Below are 17,399 nucleotides of genomic sequence, written 5' to 3'. Positions count from 1 at the left end.
TGAATAGCGACATCTCTCGCCAGGACTGGTAGCTGTAAAGGTACTAACTGGGCGATAAATCTATCATAGATTTCTTATAGATGGCGTTACGACTAAAAAGTCGTTGAAAGACCAAGTACAAAGACACGACGCTATTCACTGTATTAATTAAATTTTACTTGAATTGATATTCAATTATTTTTTGTGAAATTACTCCACTAGTTTGTTATATTCAATAAAAATTTAATTAATACATTGAATAGCGACATCTCTCGCCAGGACTGGTAGCTGTAAAGGTACTAACTGGGTGATAAATCTGTCATAGATTTCTCATAGATGGCGCTACGATTAAAAAGTCGTTGAAAGACCAAGTACAAAGACACGACGCAAGCACATAGAAAAATTCGTGAGGTCCGTTGGTTCGTTCCGTGGCTTAGTTGGTATAGCGTCTGGCACGGTATGCAAGAAGACGTCGGTTCGAATCCGACCGGACCGAAGGAATTTTTTCTGAATGTTTTTTCTGAGTGTTCGATCTTTGTATTAATAATTATAACAAACTAGTGGAGTAATTTCACAAAAAATAATTGAATATCAATTCAATAAAAATTTTATTAATACCTTGGTTTGGTCTAAGAATAATATTCTTGAAAAGCAGTAAACTGTTGATGACCCTAACAAATTTAAAAAAAGTTGGGAATCGTAAATTTTCCTAGTGTTGTGAACCTTCTTCGACGTTGTAGGCTTCTTTCAGTGTTAGCGAAATGTATTGGTAGTAAACACTCACAAATGTGAGGAACTTAAAAATCAAAGTCATAAATAAGTACTTGCCGTCTCCAAATCGAGAAGTAATCTTTCTCCCACTGGGCTAATCTATTCCGTGTCTAGATTTTTAATTAATGTAAAGTACGTATTTTTTTTAATAATCAACCAATTTCCGTTCTAAAAGACCTATTTCTTATTCAAACCAATTTCGGTCTTAATCAAGACAAATCAAAATGCAAATAAATTTATTAAAACACGCTTATTTAGGTAAATGCAAGAAAAGTTTTTTACGTGTTGGCATCTCTCACTTTTTTCCCTTTTACTTTGTTTCGCGCAATAACAATTGAATATCGTGTTTCGTAACAAAAACAGTGAATCTTGAATCCATAGCTACTCCTCCATCGCTCACGATTTTCTCAAACATTGAATAGTATCGATATCAAAGAATGCGACTGCGATACGATCACGATGCGACTATTTTTATCTAATTAATCCAACGTAATGAATGACATCATTGTTCGAAAGAAAGTTTCAATTATATCTTTGACTTTGTATTTGAAAGTGGTTCAATAAACATGATTAATGATGTAGTGTGTGAATCTCGATGCATTACCGTAGTAATTTGGTAAATGTGGAAAAATATATACATAATTTATATATATAACACAGCAAAAACCATACGTCTTAGAAACACAAAAATTTGAGGGTATGTTTCTTTTATAAAATGTACTAACAACAGATTTTTCGAAATTCAACCCCTAAGAGGGGAAAAAAGGGTAAACAAAGTTGTATGAAAAATTGTATTCTTCGTATTCCTATTCGTATTATTGAACTTACAAAGCTGTAAAATAGTATAACTATTTTATAACGTAAATGTGTGGGAACTTTTTAATGCTTGGTGTAATTTGCTTCAAACTTGATTTCAATAATTTATTAAATAAATAGACACGTGTTTCAGGGTTTTTGAAAACAACCCCTAAAAAGGGGTACGTTAGAGTATACAAGCATTTTTAAAACCTTTGCTATAGGGAATTGTAATTACAAACAGGAATATTTTTCATTTGTGTTTTTGTAGTATAAAATGCATGTAAAAAACGTACGCGGACGTAGTTACGGGCTACAACTACTAATGTATACAAATATGTAGAATGTAATCTATTTTATATCTATCGGTTGGATAGTAAGAGTGATTGCGTAATGTAAGCTTTAGATATCGTTTTAAGAAGCTTAATGTTAGAATTATGGCCACAGAATGGGCGTAATCGAATTTTTGCATTATGTAATTTTAATTTATGTAGAACGTGGTAGTGTAGTGAATTTACTTTTGCGTTAAAGAAGTTATTAATTTGACTGTAGAGTTAGAGCCCTTTTTGTAGTAGTCGAGCTCTTTGTAAAAGAGTTCGTCAAGTCAAAGAAGTCAAGGAATCATTTATTCCATAGGTAAAATAAATTTACACTTGAAAATGTCACATTTAAGCTATTGCTCGTTCATTACGCCGACTTCCCTGAGTAGAACGAGCAAGAAACTCTAAGGATTGCTCTTTTTAAATAAACTTAAATGCTATGGAATACACTTTGAATCAAATTTGTCTGGAATCTAGAGTCATGTCGTCTCTCCATACATCTTTATCTAAAACGTAGTCCCAATTTTGTAATATGACTTTTCAATTAAAATATTTTTAAACTAAGTAAATTATAATCTTTATAATATGTTCCGGAATCTTATTGTAAAAACGTGTTGTGCAGTTCCCCATAAAAGAGTCGTTTTTAACTTAGTTCTAAGGTTAACATTATGGATATCTTCTTTCTTATTGAAATTAAGAAATTGTACTGTGATACCACCGTCATGATACCAGACTCCTTAAACTTTTGACTTTGCACAGTCAGGCCCTTAAAGTTTTATGATACATGTACTCATTACTGTGCTTCTACCATAGCAACGGCGTAAAATATTTGTATACAAAATGTTAGGTACTTCTTTTTGTGACTGGCAGGGGCGCTGTATAATTTGCCATAAAAAATAGTGAAGTAATTTACGCGGTCGCTAGCGACAACTGTCACAGTAAACTCGTGGTAGAGACACTGATCTTCGTAATTTTTTGATCCCAGCGCCAGCAGTCATAATCTTACTATAGAGTAATAAAAAACCGACCTCGTGTCGATCCAAGTCAAAATCCTCGAAAAGTGCGCGAAACCGGATTCATCCCTTAGTTTGCCACCCTTAGAGGTGGAATATTTTCTTCAAATTTAAAGGAGATCACTACTGAGGTATCCTCTTTCCAACAAAAAAGAATCATCAAAATCGGTTCACAAATTTTTGAGTTATCGCGTAACAAGCGTACAAAAAAAATATACTGTCGATTGAGTACCTCCTCCATTTTATCGGTTAAAAGGAGAGAAAGTATAACGTCGTGCTGTAGTTAAACTATTAAACCGTAATTCTAAGCAAACAATCTTTCAAGACGTATCATGTTTTTCAAAATCAGATTATAAAATCTTAATTTGAAAGTATGAATTTCTACAATTACAATAAACAGTGGCAGTTTTCGTTTGTTTTTTCGTACATTCGTTTTTACGCTTTCTCCTTTACACATGAGTATGAGCTTTGTTTGTACGCGAATTTTGCTTCTGCCACGTACATTGTAAAAGACACCGTCATATAATCTTTAAATAATAGCTATCATTATGGATCTTGCGCAATGATATCGATCGAGCTAATTTTTCTTTAGTAGACACAGAGGTATCAGTTTGATTAATTATGTTTAATAGTTGATTATGCAATTTAACTCTCATCATCATCTCGAGTTCTTACGTTTTTGTGATTGTTAGTAAATAGGAAATGAAACTATTTTTTCGGATCTAAACCGGGCCCTTTACAGGTCTGTCACCCGTGATCATGGGAACTGTAAAGGGCCTGAAACGTTGGTTTGTTTGAAAAAACAAATATAATCGACTTAGATCCGAAAAAATAGTGCAGTTTCTCATCATTATCATTAACCTATTTATACGTCCCACTGTACCGTGAGACGTATAAGTGGACGTATAAAAACATTACACAATAAAAGTAAATTCAAAAAGTTTTTTATTTTTTAATTATACCAAGTGACGGGATGAGCAAGCGACACGCCTATTCATAACAGTTGCAGTGCCACTCAGAGCATTAAATTGCAAAAATCTTAGAGGCATTGCCACTGCGCCCGTCACCCTGAGACATAAGTTGACAAGCCCCATGCGCCTGTAATTTCACCAGCACCCTTACCCTTCCAAACCGGAACGCAGTACTGCCGTCCACTAACTAAAACGCGGCAAAAGATAGAGCATAAAGTTATCTTTTAAGAACAGTTAAAATTAGTTAACGTGTTAGACTTATCGGAACCTATAAATTTCAATATTTTGAAACTGGGTCATGGTTTTTTTAATGACATCTCAAAAAAATATTTTGTCACTTAGCCGCGTATTAGTTTTTTTAACGCGCACAAATTCATAGCCCCGCACTACAGAAAACCTGTATCGCAGGTGCCATGGACACACACGTAGATAACCACAAGTTACACCCAAACTCACTGGAGAAATAAATGTAGGCCATACAAATATTTCTCCTGTTCCGGGACCTCTGCGTGGCAGTCCAGCTTGGTAACCGTTCGGCCACGAAGGCAATTAGGGATGGTAGAGTAATAATGCTCACACTACTGCTTCTGCTGCGGCAGAAATAGGTAAGGTGACAGTACTTCCCTGGACGAACACTTTGCTAGTAAAAACTTCAAATGTAATCGTTGAAAGACCAAGTACAAAGACACGACGCAAGCACATAGAGAAATTCGTGAGGTCCGTTGGTTCGTTCCGTGGCTTAGTTGGTATAGCGTCTGGCACGGTATGCAAAAAGACGTCGGTTCGAATCCGACCGGATCGAAGGAATTTTTTCTGAGTGTTCGATCTTTGTATTAATAATTATAAGAATACTAGTGGAGTAATTTTACAAAAAATAATTGAATATCAATTCAATAAAAATTCAATTCAAATGTAATGTTAAATTAAACAAGGAAACATCTTATTATTATTACCGAAAACCTAAGAACTCGCTATAACTATAGTTGTATCTCGAACATTTCTACGAGACGATTTATAGACGATCGCAACTGCTCCAAAAAAGTTTAGAAAATAATAGTCTCATTTGAATTGTGTACTGTAATTAGTGTGAATAAAACAATATAGATGGCTGCAGCTGCTATCAATCACGTCATATAATCGTGTAACTTTTAATAAAAGAACGATAAATTATACACGATCACAATAGTAATTTACTATGATAATCGGAAAGCTATGCTGTTCTCCTTATCATAACTAACGCAGTTGCATTTCGATAACTTTCGATAATCTGACACTATCGAGTATAAAACCAAAAATAGAGAGGAAATAAGGGCCATCCCTAGTAACTCATCAGGCAAAAGTGTGTTATATCACTTTTAAATATCAACTCTCGTTTGCACTGAAATCGCAAATTAGAAAACTGAAATAGTACAGCTCCAATAACTGACCTGTGTGTACGTATGCGTATATACCAAAAATATTATGTATTTATTGTAATAAAGATAATATCTCTAACAATGGGGGGTTGTTCCATTCGGTGGTGTGGGAAAAACAGCAAAATATCTAATTACAGAATCACATTTCATCATTGACGACACTCAAAATGCTTTCCCACTGCATTGCCATTGCTATTTTGCAGACAAACTTTGTAAATTCATAAATAAATGTTTTCGACAGCCCGCAAAGACCTGAATCAACTGTTTCCTAGATTTGTATAGAAAGTTTCTATAACAAAAAGATTCATTGTCTAGTAGTCTAATAGATATCATTAAATGAAAGTATAAAATAAGAAGCTTTTAGAATTCATTACGTAAAACTTAAGTTGTGAAATCATCGTCTATAGATTGATGAATGACGGAATAAACTAATAAATTGTGTTGACATAGAAAATATTTCGTTCAATGAGTGACGCCGGTAATTTCTTTTTACGCTTTGAAATTACATGTTTGCACTTTCCATAGCTGTATGTTTGTTTTGCAGTTGCGACGCGATGTCTATTCAATTACACGCAATCACACTTGAAACCGCAGCATAGTAACAATACGTTATGTAAAACGGACAGCTCCCATATCTTTTCTACACAAGTTTTGTTTATACATACCCTCCCTATCAACCTCTTGGTTATACGGGAAGGGCACTATAATCAGTGCAAGCAAGCCCACGCAGGGACCTACTTAGTCAGGTCCTGATCCCAGATCAGCCTATTTGCACGGATTTCTTCCGGTTCTCAGAAGGCTAGCGCCTTAGGTGAGCTACCAGTTAGGTACCGGAGTTGTGAGAACGGTCACATCAAATTACGCATTGCGCAACTACCACCGATTAGCCGTTGACTTTGAGTCCACTACCAAATGACCTCTTTGGAGCCGGAGCTGTAAGGAACGCTCACTTCCCGACACCGGAAAATGGCATCTTTCCAGTTCCCAATCACCTAAGGAGGGACTGGAGGATATCTAGCTCGTCCTCTACCAGTTCTCCGGGCTAGTGCCGTAGGAAATGCCGGTCGCAGTGTCCTGCGACCATGTTCGGACATAGCTTCCAACTTAAAGGGCAAATTACGTGTCCCGCGCATCTCCTTCGCGCGCTAGCTACGTACGAGACGAACGCCCCGGCCACGTGCTACGAACGTGTTCATCATTACAGCTAACCACAAAACCCAGCGAGTCCATATCCAAGTCTGGGTCCGCTAGAGATGCCCGTGAAGGCGTATCACTGGCGGAAGGCTTGACCCGGACGCCCGCTATACCCTGTTCTTGTCGGCGAGCCTGTAGTCTCTCCGGAATATCCTATTCCCATCTCTCGGGTCGGGAGATAGGGACAATGTAATTATCTTATATCTACGTTTTTATGGCGCCTCTCCCTTTCAACCTCTTGGTTATACGGGAAGGGCATACCTGTGCAAGCAAGCCTGCACAAGGATCTTACCAGTTCAGATCCTGGCTCTGTACTCCCATTCTCAAATAAGTAATACACGATCAAATTCAAAGACGCATGATGCGAATGAAGCTTCATAATTGACATTGTTTCTTGATTTGGTCGAGTATTACTTATTTGACTCTCTGACCCCAGATAAGCCTGAGGACACGGTTGTCACACACCGTTGCCACGGACCCGGTGCTCAAGAAGGTAGTGCCTTGAGTGAGCGACTCCGGGTGCACGCCTTCCCTATTTTTCACTTAGGTACAGGAGTTGTTGGCACGCTCACCTCCCGTTATGCATTTATGTGAAACGGACGGGTTGGACACAATGTCGAAGAGTGCGGACTAATGGAGTCTATCCTTAAGGCGAAACGGTATCGTGGTTGCGTAGGTTTTGGAGCGCGGGGTACATAATTCATTGCACGATATTGAAATATTTGCTTCTAAAAAATAAAATACTCTCTTATTGTAAAATAAGTACCATAGTACCCTGACCAGTGATGGGCAGTGGGTTAAAACCCAATGAACCCGCCCGGGTTCTTGCCCAAAGCAAGATTCTAGTTTGTTAGTATTCCTTGTATCAATGTTGTATCTATCACTATTTTTAATAAAAAAAATATAGTTAAACTGCATTTTTGACGACCTCTGTAGTCGTGTGGCTTGCACACCAATTTTCACGGAGTCACCGTCTCTGAGATCTCAGATTCGATTCCCGACCGGGTCAATGAAGCCAAACTAACTGTTCTATATTATCAAAGGTCGTGTGTGTGGTTCCGTTGTTATTTCCGATTTAATTAACACAAGTGCATACTAGTTTACCACTATGAATAGATGAGTAAATATAGTCTGTTATTATGAAAGATCTGTAAGAAAACTAGATAACGACGTTAATAGCAAATCAGTCCCGTTACAAGTGGTCACGGTCAACAGCGAAGCTCGCGTGATGTAATAACAACCACACTGCACCCCCATATACGAGTATAACTGTGTAACAACTGTTTTCATTAAGAACAATACATTTTAGACGCCATTTGTAATCTGATTGGCTTAACTGGCACGTTTTGCTTTATGCATTCGGTTTCATGATTAGTTGTTTTCAATTGCCACTTCAACGTTTTATGGATAAATCCTTGTTTGCTCTATCTGTCAGGCAAGTTACTTTAATATGTGAATTTCAACGTGCCTGTCGGTGTAATGTAACGTAGACATTATTCACTATTAAATTTCTAATTTCCATCGTCATTTCGATAACACCAACCATTATTTTCTAACATTGTAAATATTATTATATTTGTAAATATTAATGAAGATATGTTACCTTAATGACTTGTAAATATTAAATAAAATTATGAAATCACGATGGAGTACACCCCTTCACACAATTTGCGGTTGGTCGACGGTAGGGTTATCCTCAGGTCCCGGAGAGAGATGCCTCGGGCAATATCATACCTGCATGGAAGAGGCAGATGTTGGCACGACGTGCGGCTGAGAAAGCAAGAAGGGACCTGGAGAGAGAATTAGCTGGTGAGGCGGAGAGGCGGAGGGCGGCGGCTGTTCCGGTGTGGAAGAGACAGCTATTGCAGAGAAGGGAGGAAGCTGAAAATCGATTGAGGTCAGTTAAGTGTCATTTCGCTTACGTAGTTTTAATCAGTATACCTGTGTAATGTGGTGAAGAATATGGTAGGTGGAGGAGAGTCGAAAATATTTGAATGACTGTTACTTATAGTCTGATACTGAGATATTAGCTTCTAAATGATGAATTCTTACGAGTAATGAAATCGTAGGATGACAAAAGATGGTTGATTCGGTTTTCTATACGATAATAAACAAACTTTTTCAGATTTTTCATAAGTCACAATACAATACACTTTGGTAATTCAACTACTTTTGCTTTTACAGGCAATCACTGTACACGCCAAAAGTGGAAGACACAAACGGTACACAACAACAGAATGGCGGTAGTGAATGGCGCGCATATCCTAATGGGGCACAACGAGCAGTTTCTATAGACAATATAACATTGTGCTACGATTCTCCTTCGCAGCCTATGAGGGCACCATCGGAGATGAAACTCACCACCAGTGAACATTATAATGGTAAAAACCCTGATTATCAGTAAAATTCTTGTATAATTTGAATATACTCAACATTTCCTTCATCAAGCTCTCATAAACATGTAAAATAAATAATATGTAAGTTTGGACATATTGAGAGAGCTTTAGAGACGTATTTATGTAAGGTAATTAAATTATAAAATCTTGCTACGATTATTTATCGAGTTATGATAAGATATTCTTGATAATATCATTGTTTTATCTTTGAAACTACAATAATCCTGAAGCGATAGATGCGTAACGTGATCAATGTTATCGAAAGCCTCGAAAGAAATCCGAATAATAATATTATGGTGTATTGTTATCAAATTTGATTAAGTTAATTATTCAGGTATTTGAATAATATTTTTAAACGCAATACTTTTATTTTACAGGCCATTCGAACGGTAAACACGACGATGAAGAAGAAACAGCCAAAATAATACCCTGGCGAGCACAGCTTCGCAAGACAAACAGTAAACTCAACTTACTCGAATAATTTACTCTAGGCACTTAACGTTTACCTAAACATGTATACACGTTCCATTAAATTTTAAGTATTTAATACATGGTTATAGCATAAGTAAAAAAAATCGTGAATTGCCTATATGGTTTTCTAAAGTATGGGAAAATCGTACTCAAATGAAAGAGAAAATTCAATATAATTTAAATCAAAGTTGTTATATTTAAAAGCTAACATTCAATTATGATAAAATAAAACCAGAGGGATATATATTACAGAAGAAAGGAAGTTATAATTATAGAGGATTTAATGATGACTGACTCATGTCTTAAGTAACCCAACTTTGATTTTTATGCAGGTATTTTTGTATGTATTTCTTAAGCGTATTCATCTCGTATTTCGTGATGCAAATAGACAATTCATGATAAAATCAATTTAATTAAATACTTAATTTAAAATTTCTTTGATTTTTTGAAACAAAATTGTCAGCTAATTGAAAACTTTTATGTCTTGAGGAAAGCGACTTAGTTTAGATGCATAAGTAGAATATACTTTTATAATAAGAACGTCGAAAATTATTATTTGTATAATGACGAATTTTTATATCATACACGTTTTAACTTTTAATTGAAAGAAATCGTAATTAGAACATAGTTTCATATTAAAATTTGAATTTTGCTAAGTGAGTAATAAAAAAAGAAACTTAATTTTAAATTTAGACTGCAGTGGCTATTTTAAACAAAGATTTTATTATTAACATTCAAATAGATCTTAAATATTATAATGAATGTAACCTTGTATAAATGTAAATCCTTTTTTTTGTTAAATGTAATTTTAATTTTTGCAATTTTGTAGTTAAATTACAAATTTAATAAAATTTATGAAAAATAATTGGCTTTAAAGATAATTTTTTAGTGTAATCTTAGCTTGAGCCCATGTAAAAAATATATATATAAAAAGAATATTGTATTTAAAGATGTTGATAAGGTTTTTTCTAACACGCAGTGATATCAGTTGCAATATTAGTCGTAAGAAAATTGGGCTTCTGCGATTTTGTATGAGCTACTTAAGATCTGTATCGTGTGAATCTTATAAGATGGTTTTATATAATGTTGTTAAATAAAAATGCTGTTGCTTTAATATTTGTCTCTTTTTTTAACCAAACTTCTCAAAATTGCCATATTCCACAGCCCATAGTTTGTGCTATCTGCCGCGATATAGCGTTAGTGTTATTCTACGGTCCATGACTTTGACGACGTTGTCTAATCTCGCTGTAGGACTTCTCATGTTTATAAGGAGACATTATCTAGTATAGAGATGTCTCGCTTTATGTCGCTCTCGCGCAAGTCACGCCTTATCGTGCGAGCTCTACTGGGTATTCATAATAGCCCTAGTAGGGCTAGCATGATAAGGTGTGACTTGCGCGAGAGCGACATTAAACGCGAGATATACATACGAGAATAGCTGCAGTATATCGCGCTTTATGTCGCGTTCGCGCTAGTCACGCCCTATCTTGCTAGTCCTATTGGTTTTCGAGAATATCGACTTTTCGCCAAAATTATGGACAAAATGTAAAAAAAATACAGAAAATATTAGCTTTTTTCAAGTAATATCTAGTAATATAACAATGATAAACAATTTTACAATAACCGAAGCGCAGCGAGCGAAGCTTTCTTCGCATATTTTCCGAGAGGAATTACTCGACCGATATGCATGAAATTTGAAACTAGCACAAAAAATTCAATTGTACAGGTCGTGACGAAGATAATTGCTGTCAAAGGCCACCTGTTAAGTCTATGGGAAAAATATACAATTCTAAAATCAATGTTCAATTGATCGCATAGACAATTTTTTCTAGAAACTGATTGTAACGTTAATATCGCTGGAAATAATAGAAAATAACGGAATTTAATTTGTAGCGTAAACTTTCAGAAGAAGTAAACATTTTTGCCGTTTTTTTTGAATTAATTAATGGTGGCAGAATAGCTTACACCGAGTCTTTTTAAATTCTTCTCGCTGACCCTTTTTTTTCTGATAATAACAAGAAAAAGGGATAAACGCGACTTGTAACCTTCATAACTAGGAGTTCGTTTTAGACACCACACAGGACAAAATTTTAGTAACAGTAGAGCTCCTTGTGAAGTGAAAGAGTTCGTCCAGGGAAATATTGCCACCTTAGGCCAATCACACATGGTACCTTAACAACAGCGGCACCACCGCCCTAACATTTGTGTACACACTTCTATAGACGCGTCACAGCGGCGGCGTTTATGCAACGCTATTATTTCAAAGGACCGAGTGCCACACGCGCTATTCCGTCGACGCGCGTTGTTTCAACGCACTGTGTGGCATGTCGTTTTGATATATATATATATATCATCTCATCTCATCTCATCACGCCTTGAACCTCTGCAACTGCGTAGAGATGTTGCATCGCTTAGCGCCTTTTACCGCATGTACCATGGTGAGTGCTCTGAGGAGCTGTTCAACCTCATCCCCCCTTCCCCGTTCCTGCTCAGAAGCACGCGTGCTGGCCTTCGTAGTCACCGTTTCACTACCTGCCGCGTTCCATCGCGTACTAAAAGGTTCGGTGGCTCCTTTCTCTGCCGCACGGTTGACAAATGGAACTCCCTTCCGGCACATGTCTTCCCTCCCTCTTATGATATGGGGTCCTTCAAACGAGGCGTGAAGAGGCATATTGTAGGCAGGCAGGGTGGAGGCGGCTAGTGCATTGAGGATTCCATCGCTGCACTAGGTTCCTTCGCGTTTGGATACCACTTTCCACTTAACATCAGGTGGAGTGGAGTCATTTGCCTGTCAGGTATAAAAAAAATAAAAAAAAAAAAAAAAAAATATGTTATAGTACGACGCAGTTGCGACGACGCAACGCCGACGCAATGTCCGACGGCATCTCTCTTACTTGATACGGCGGCGGCGAGGATTGCCGCAATTCTCTACTAATGTATGCGATTTTAGTAGATGACGCCATATGGACTGCATTTGCACCGCTGGTGCTGTGTATGTATGACGCCGTAATCGTTGTGGTGCTGCAGCAAAAAATGCTGCCGTCGCGGCGCTACGTGTAATCAGCCAAACATATTTCTGCTGCGAAACGGTAATGTGAGCATTAATGCGTTCCAGTTTCAAAGGTTCCAGTTCCAGTTTTAACTGCCTCCGTGGCCGAACGGTTACCATACCGGACTGCCACGCAGAGGTCCCCGGGTTCGATTCCCGGGCCGGGAGAAATATTTGTATGGCCTACATTTATTTCTCTCGTGAGTTTGGGTGTAATTTGTGGTTGTCTATGTGTGTGTCCATGGCAGCCGCGACACAGGGTTTCCCTAGTGTGGGGCTATGTTGAGTGTGTGCGTTATAAAGGGTGCTGGCGAAATTACATGGGATTTGTCAACTTATGTCTCAAGGCGACGGGCGCATTGGCAGTACCCTTCAGTTATTTGCGAATTAGAACTGCTATATACAGGTGGACAGGCGTGTCACTTACAAGGCACACGACTTGTTCGTCTCTTTACTTGGTTTGTAAAAAAGAATCTTGTTACCACTAACTATATAGTGGTCACGAAACAATTTTAAAACAGCCGTTAAAACCTAAAACATGCTCCTCTGAATCCCTACATACCTACCTAAGTACAAAATATTTGAGTGAGTTGACGGTTCAATATCTTTCTACATAAGTTTAGTTTATAGTGCTCCTCCCTATCAACCTCTTGCGAGCGAACTTGCACAAGGACCATCTAAGTCAGGTCCTAGCCCCGGATCAGCACCTTTGCACGTACGTCATCCGGTTCTCTCTAAGGCCATAGGAGACCGCCCCGAGTGCACCCTCCCTATTTTCCAGATAGGTACCGGAGCTGTAGGCACGCTCATTTCCCTAACTAACGGTTGCTACCGCTGAGCCGTCGACTCTAAGCCGACTACCAAATCTCCTCACTGGTAGCGGAGCTGTAAGGCACGCCATAGATATAGAAAAAAAGGGCACGCTCACTTTACGACGCCGAATGAACGACGTCTCTATGCGGCCGGAGAGACCGGAAGATGTGTAGTCAGTAAGTGTACAGTCATGATACCAATCTCCTTAAACTTTTCTCTAACAGAAACACGAGAACCTAAAAGTACGCAGAACGAATCGCTCATTTTCGTCAGCCGTAACCACGGGAATTGTAAAGTGCCTGATACGTTGGTTTGTTTAAAAAAAACTTCTTATCGTACCGATGGCATACACTAAACGTTTGCCATCCTCCTCTCGTGCACTTTCAAAAACAAATATACACGATTTAGATTTGGATTCAAAATAATCTCAGTACAGAGTACTAAAAAACCGACCTCAAAAGTACGTGGAATTACGTCTATTTGCTAAGTTTTATGGAAATATCCCCTAGTTCGCCACTATACACGACTTGACACTGGAGATAATAAAAATCGGCTCTCACAACTCAAAGTATATTGAGAGAAAAACGCCTTGAATTGGAGAAATAGCAAAATCAACCATTAAAGTAATTGCTCCTAAATTAATGTTAGGCGCTATTTATGTAAATGAATCTTTATGCGTGAACAGCCACCCTTCGATCTGGATGATTTTCTTGGAAATGAAATGGGACCACTATGGAAGTACCTCCTTTCCAACAAAAAAGGAATCATGAAAATCGGTTCAGAAATACCGGAGTTATCGCGTAACATACATACAAAAAAAAAGTTTTGAAGTCAGTTAAAAATAGGTTCATTTCCAATCTGAAAATGCTTAAACTACACTAATTAAGCTAACTTTTGATCAACCTTTATAACGCTAGTGTAAGGAAGTATATTTTTCGTTTGTGCTTCTTGACTAACGTAAGTTATATAGTATGTATGCATTGTGACCCAAAAACTGAAAGCAATAATATGAAACTCTTGTGAAATCCACGAATGGTTAAAAGCGAATATAAAATTGCAATTTGGAAATACATCTGATGTAACTCTGTCGTAAAAATTATATTCGCATAAAGTGAAAATTTTGCGGCGCAGTAAACATGATAACAAAATGGTTTGAAATAGTACAATGGCTTCAAAAATGATACATTTTCTGTCAGTAAAATGGAAAGGTAAAATGCATTGTAAAACAATAAAATTATGTGTAATTGTTCAACTTTCTTATATTTGTCATTAGTCCCGTGTATGTATATCAAATAAATATTTTTAAAATTACACGAGGTTTATTGCTGTAAACATCAGACAGATTTAAAGTAATTACGTAATATTTTTTACAGTTTCGGCTTCAGTAATATGGATTTTAATTACATTATCATCATCGGGAGACTCAAGCTCGAGTGGAGAGTCATCTCGTTTTCAAGGCGAAGCTTTCGACAGTAAAATCAGCAATTACCTCAAGGAGTACATTAAACCATACTTACAAACAAAGTCTGGGAACCCTATATTCAAATCAGCGGTCCAAGAATTAGGAGGCAAATTAAATATTCTCGAATTTATAGATGACAAAATTAAATCTTTAGAGCCTTTATTAGATGGCGGACTACCTAGCGAAGAGCCTGAAACGGAGCTTAACGGAGAAGAAACAACTATAATAGAATTTGCAGACAAACCAGCACAAGTTAATGGAATGTTAAGATCCGAAGATTCGTTTAAAGACCATATAGAAAAGTACAAAAAGTTGAGATTTAACATCAGTAAGGCTCTCAGTAAAGAGCCTGTTTCTAATAAAACGAAAATGTTAGTTACATCGACACTTGACAGTATGTTAACGCAAATGATCGAACACCAATGCAAGTGGACTAACGGCCCCCTAGTTAATCGAGCAAATCCTGCACATATAATGGACTCTTGGGCACGCATGTGGAATAACGTCCAAGTGCAATACAAGAAATTGATGCCTGAAGAACAGCAATATGACGAAAAGCAACAGTTTCTTAAAAATCTACACGAGTTCTTTACGAATTTGTACGACGATGTTAAATACTTATCGCAAAACTATAAAGTCGTTTGTGAGTTCGTTCAGCCAAATCAACAGAGCCGAATCCCATTCTTTGGTTTTGGAACACACGTTGAAAATATGCTGCCACGAGTGGATGCGAAAACTGCTATTGAAAAACAGTTGCAGAGCAACAAATTAGACGATAAGGCTACTTGTCAAAACTTTAGAGTATGCTACGACGAAATAAAAGTATTTATGGTTGATCTGTACAAGAATTTGAATGACACTGGCGTCAGTACGGTTAGCAATTACGCGGCTATGTATCAGAGAGATGTGAGTGAAGACAGTCACAATGAGAAGGAGAAAGTTATAGACGGGCTTAACAAAATGAGCAAAATATATGAGCACAAAATTGATAAATTATTTAGAAAACAATTAACCAAATTTAATTTGGATCCACAAAGAAGCAGGTATGCTAACATAAAATTTATCAACAAATTAATTTCAAGTAGCATTGATAGTGCTAAGACTCGTGGGAAGCAGATGTTGGACAAGCATTTGAAGTTCCTGCGACCTAAACTTGTACTAAACATTTTGAAGGATCTTTTCGTTAATATAGATATGGATTTGGGAAATTTGGAAAGAGATTTGAGTGAAAAGCTTTGCACAATGTTTGTGACATGCAACGGGAAGTATGTTTTGTCGCGAAAGTCTGGCAGCATGGCAAATAACAAAGGAGTGTATGTTAAAGTACAATTAACGTTGAATGACGATGAGAAAACTCAAGTCGCTCGCAAAATTATGGCAGTTAATGCGATTAAAACATCTACAAATTTACGTAGATATGATGGTGTAACCAAATCGTTACCGTACAGGGATATAACAAGGACAATGCCGCAAATTCAGCGCCTAATTTCAGAAGAACCTGAAAAAGTAAATGGAATAGAATCAAATTCAAATATTGAAAACTCAAAGTTGCCAACATCGCCAACCACTTTTTTGGTGATTTACAAAAAATGATACAATGTCATTGATATTGAGCTGGATATTTTTATAATTACTGTTACCCGAAAATATTTATCTTGCAATGAGTATTATCATATAAGTGAAATTATTATGAATTATAAGCCACAAATTGCTAAAAATCCTTGTTTAATTTTATACAATTTTTAATTCCTGTATTATATCCATCATTCGTCCAATCCGACTCGGTTGGGTAGCTTTCGGGAAGCTTCGGGACGTCTTCTCGTCCGCAATACCGAATAACGAAGTACGAAAGTCACCGACAGTCCAAAGGATTTGCAAGTTGAAGTGGCAGTGGGCAGGGCACATAGCTCGTAGAACTGACGGCCGTTGGGGCAGAAAGGTTCTTGAATGGAGACCACGAACCGGAAGGCGTTCAAAGGGACGGCCCATTATTAGATGGACGGATGACCTGGTAAGGGCGGCGGGTGACCGATGGATGCACGTTACGTCCGAGCGGCTAGTCTGGCAATCTTTGGGGAGGCCTATGTTCAGCAGTGGACGTCTTCAGGCTGATATGATGATTAAATCCATACTCATTCTATCATCATCCACAGCCTGATTTCACGCACTGCTGGGTACAAGCCTCCTAAAGTTTGTGTCATCCACTATAGTCCTGTGAAAGACGCATCCAATGACGCCTCTTTTTCACATCCTCGGCCACCTATCAGTCGACGTGTTGCTCCACCTGACATCACCTTGCCTTGCTGTGTCCCGTTCAACCCCATTCGAATTCCATGGGCCGAGTTCCAGCATCCTGGATTTTCGTCTGTCGTCGGATCTCAACGTTCGGAACTTGGTCTTCAAGGTTGACGTCGAGCTTGGCGCGCTCTCTGGCCCTTTGTGCAATTCTCAACCTGTATAGTCTCTTGTGTGAGCGTCCATGTCTCAGCACCATACGTCATGGTGGGCAGAACACATTGATTAAACAATCGGGTGTTCAGACACTGTGATACACATATTATGATGTGGTAAATGCCATAAGAAAATTTAATTCAATTTATAGATTACTATTATTAGAGACCAATAAGATTAATAAACAATTTACTTAAAGTGAAAAAATAACATTAAATAGTTAAAGTAAATTAGTTAAATTACATGACCAATACATAAATATTGGTTCGACATTTATTTTAACTATAAAAAAAATAAAT

General features: G+C 37.4%; 2 protein-coding genes across 7 annotated transcripts in view; both read left to right on the top strand.

Moving 5' to 3' along the window:
* Positions 1–9,596, top strand: part of LOC113231581 (espin) — a 217,325-nt gene extending 207,729 nt beyond the window's left edge. For 2 of the 6 annotated variants that reach the window (XM_026465931.1, XM_026465929.1), the window contains 3 exons: positions 8,147–8,355; positions 8,643–8,839; positions 9,232–9,596. In XM_026465931.1, coding sequence (XP_026321716.1) covers positions 8,147–8,355; positions 8,643–8,839; positions 9,232–9,335 — 510 coding nt within the window. In that variant the 3' untranslated portion in view covers positions 9,336–9,596. The remainder of the gene's footprint in view (positions 1–8,146; positions 8,356–8,642; positions 8,840–9,231) is intronic. The other 4 variants (XM_026465933.1, XM_026465932.1, XM_026465930.1 and 1 more) reach the window with 3 other exon arrangements.
* Positions 9,597–14,309: 4,713 nt separating this feature from the next.
* On the top strand, positions 14,310–16,358 carry LOC113231416. Its single transcript, XM_026465726.1, has 2 exons — positions 14,310–14,395; positions 14,561–16,358. The coding sequence occupies exons 1-2, from the start codon at positions 14,353–14,355 to the stop codon at positions 16,240–16,242; spliced, it is 1,725 nt and encodes a 574-aa protein (XP_026321511.1). The 5' UTR covers positions 14,310–14,352; the 3' UTR covers positions 16,243–16,358.
* The last annotated feature ends 1,041 nt before the right edge of the window (positions 16,359–17,399 follow it).

Source organism: Hyposmocoma kahamanoa, unplaced genomic scaffold (genome assembly GCF_003589595.1).
Source record: "Hyposmocoma kahamanoa isolate Upper Pololo Valley unplaced genomic scaffold, ASM358959v1 65, whole genome shotgun sequence".
Classification (NCBI taxonomy): domain Eukaryota; kingdom Metazoa; phylum Arthropoda; class Insecta; order Lepidoptera; family Cosmopterigidae; genus Hyposmocoma; species Hyposmocoma kahamanoa.
Note: the sequence above shows the minus strand (reverse complement) of the source record. Positions and strands in the feature narration are given on the sequence as shown.

What these genes read in the sequence shown, in the direction of transcription:
- LOC113231416 (XM_026465726.1), top strand. Translation starts at nt 14,353, where the DNA reads ATGGCTTCAAAAATGATACATTTTCTGTCAGTAAAATGGAAAG. An exon ending in TCTGTCAGTAAAATGGAAAG is followed by an intron (nt 14,396 to 14,560) that starts GTAAAATGCATT and finishes TATTTTTTACAG; the next exon opens with TTTCGGCTTCAGTAATATGG.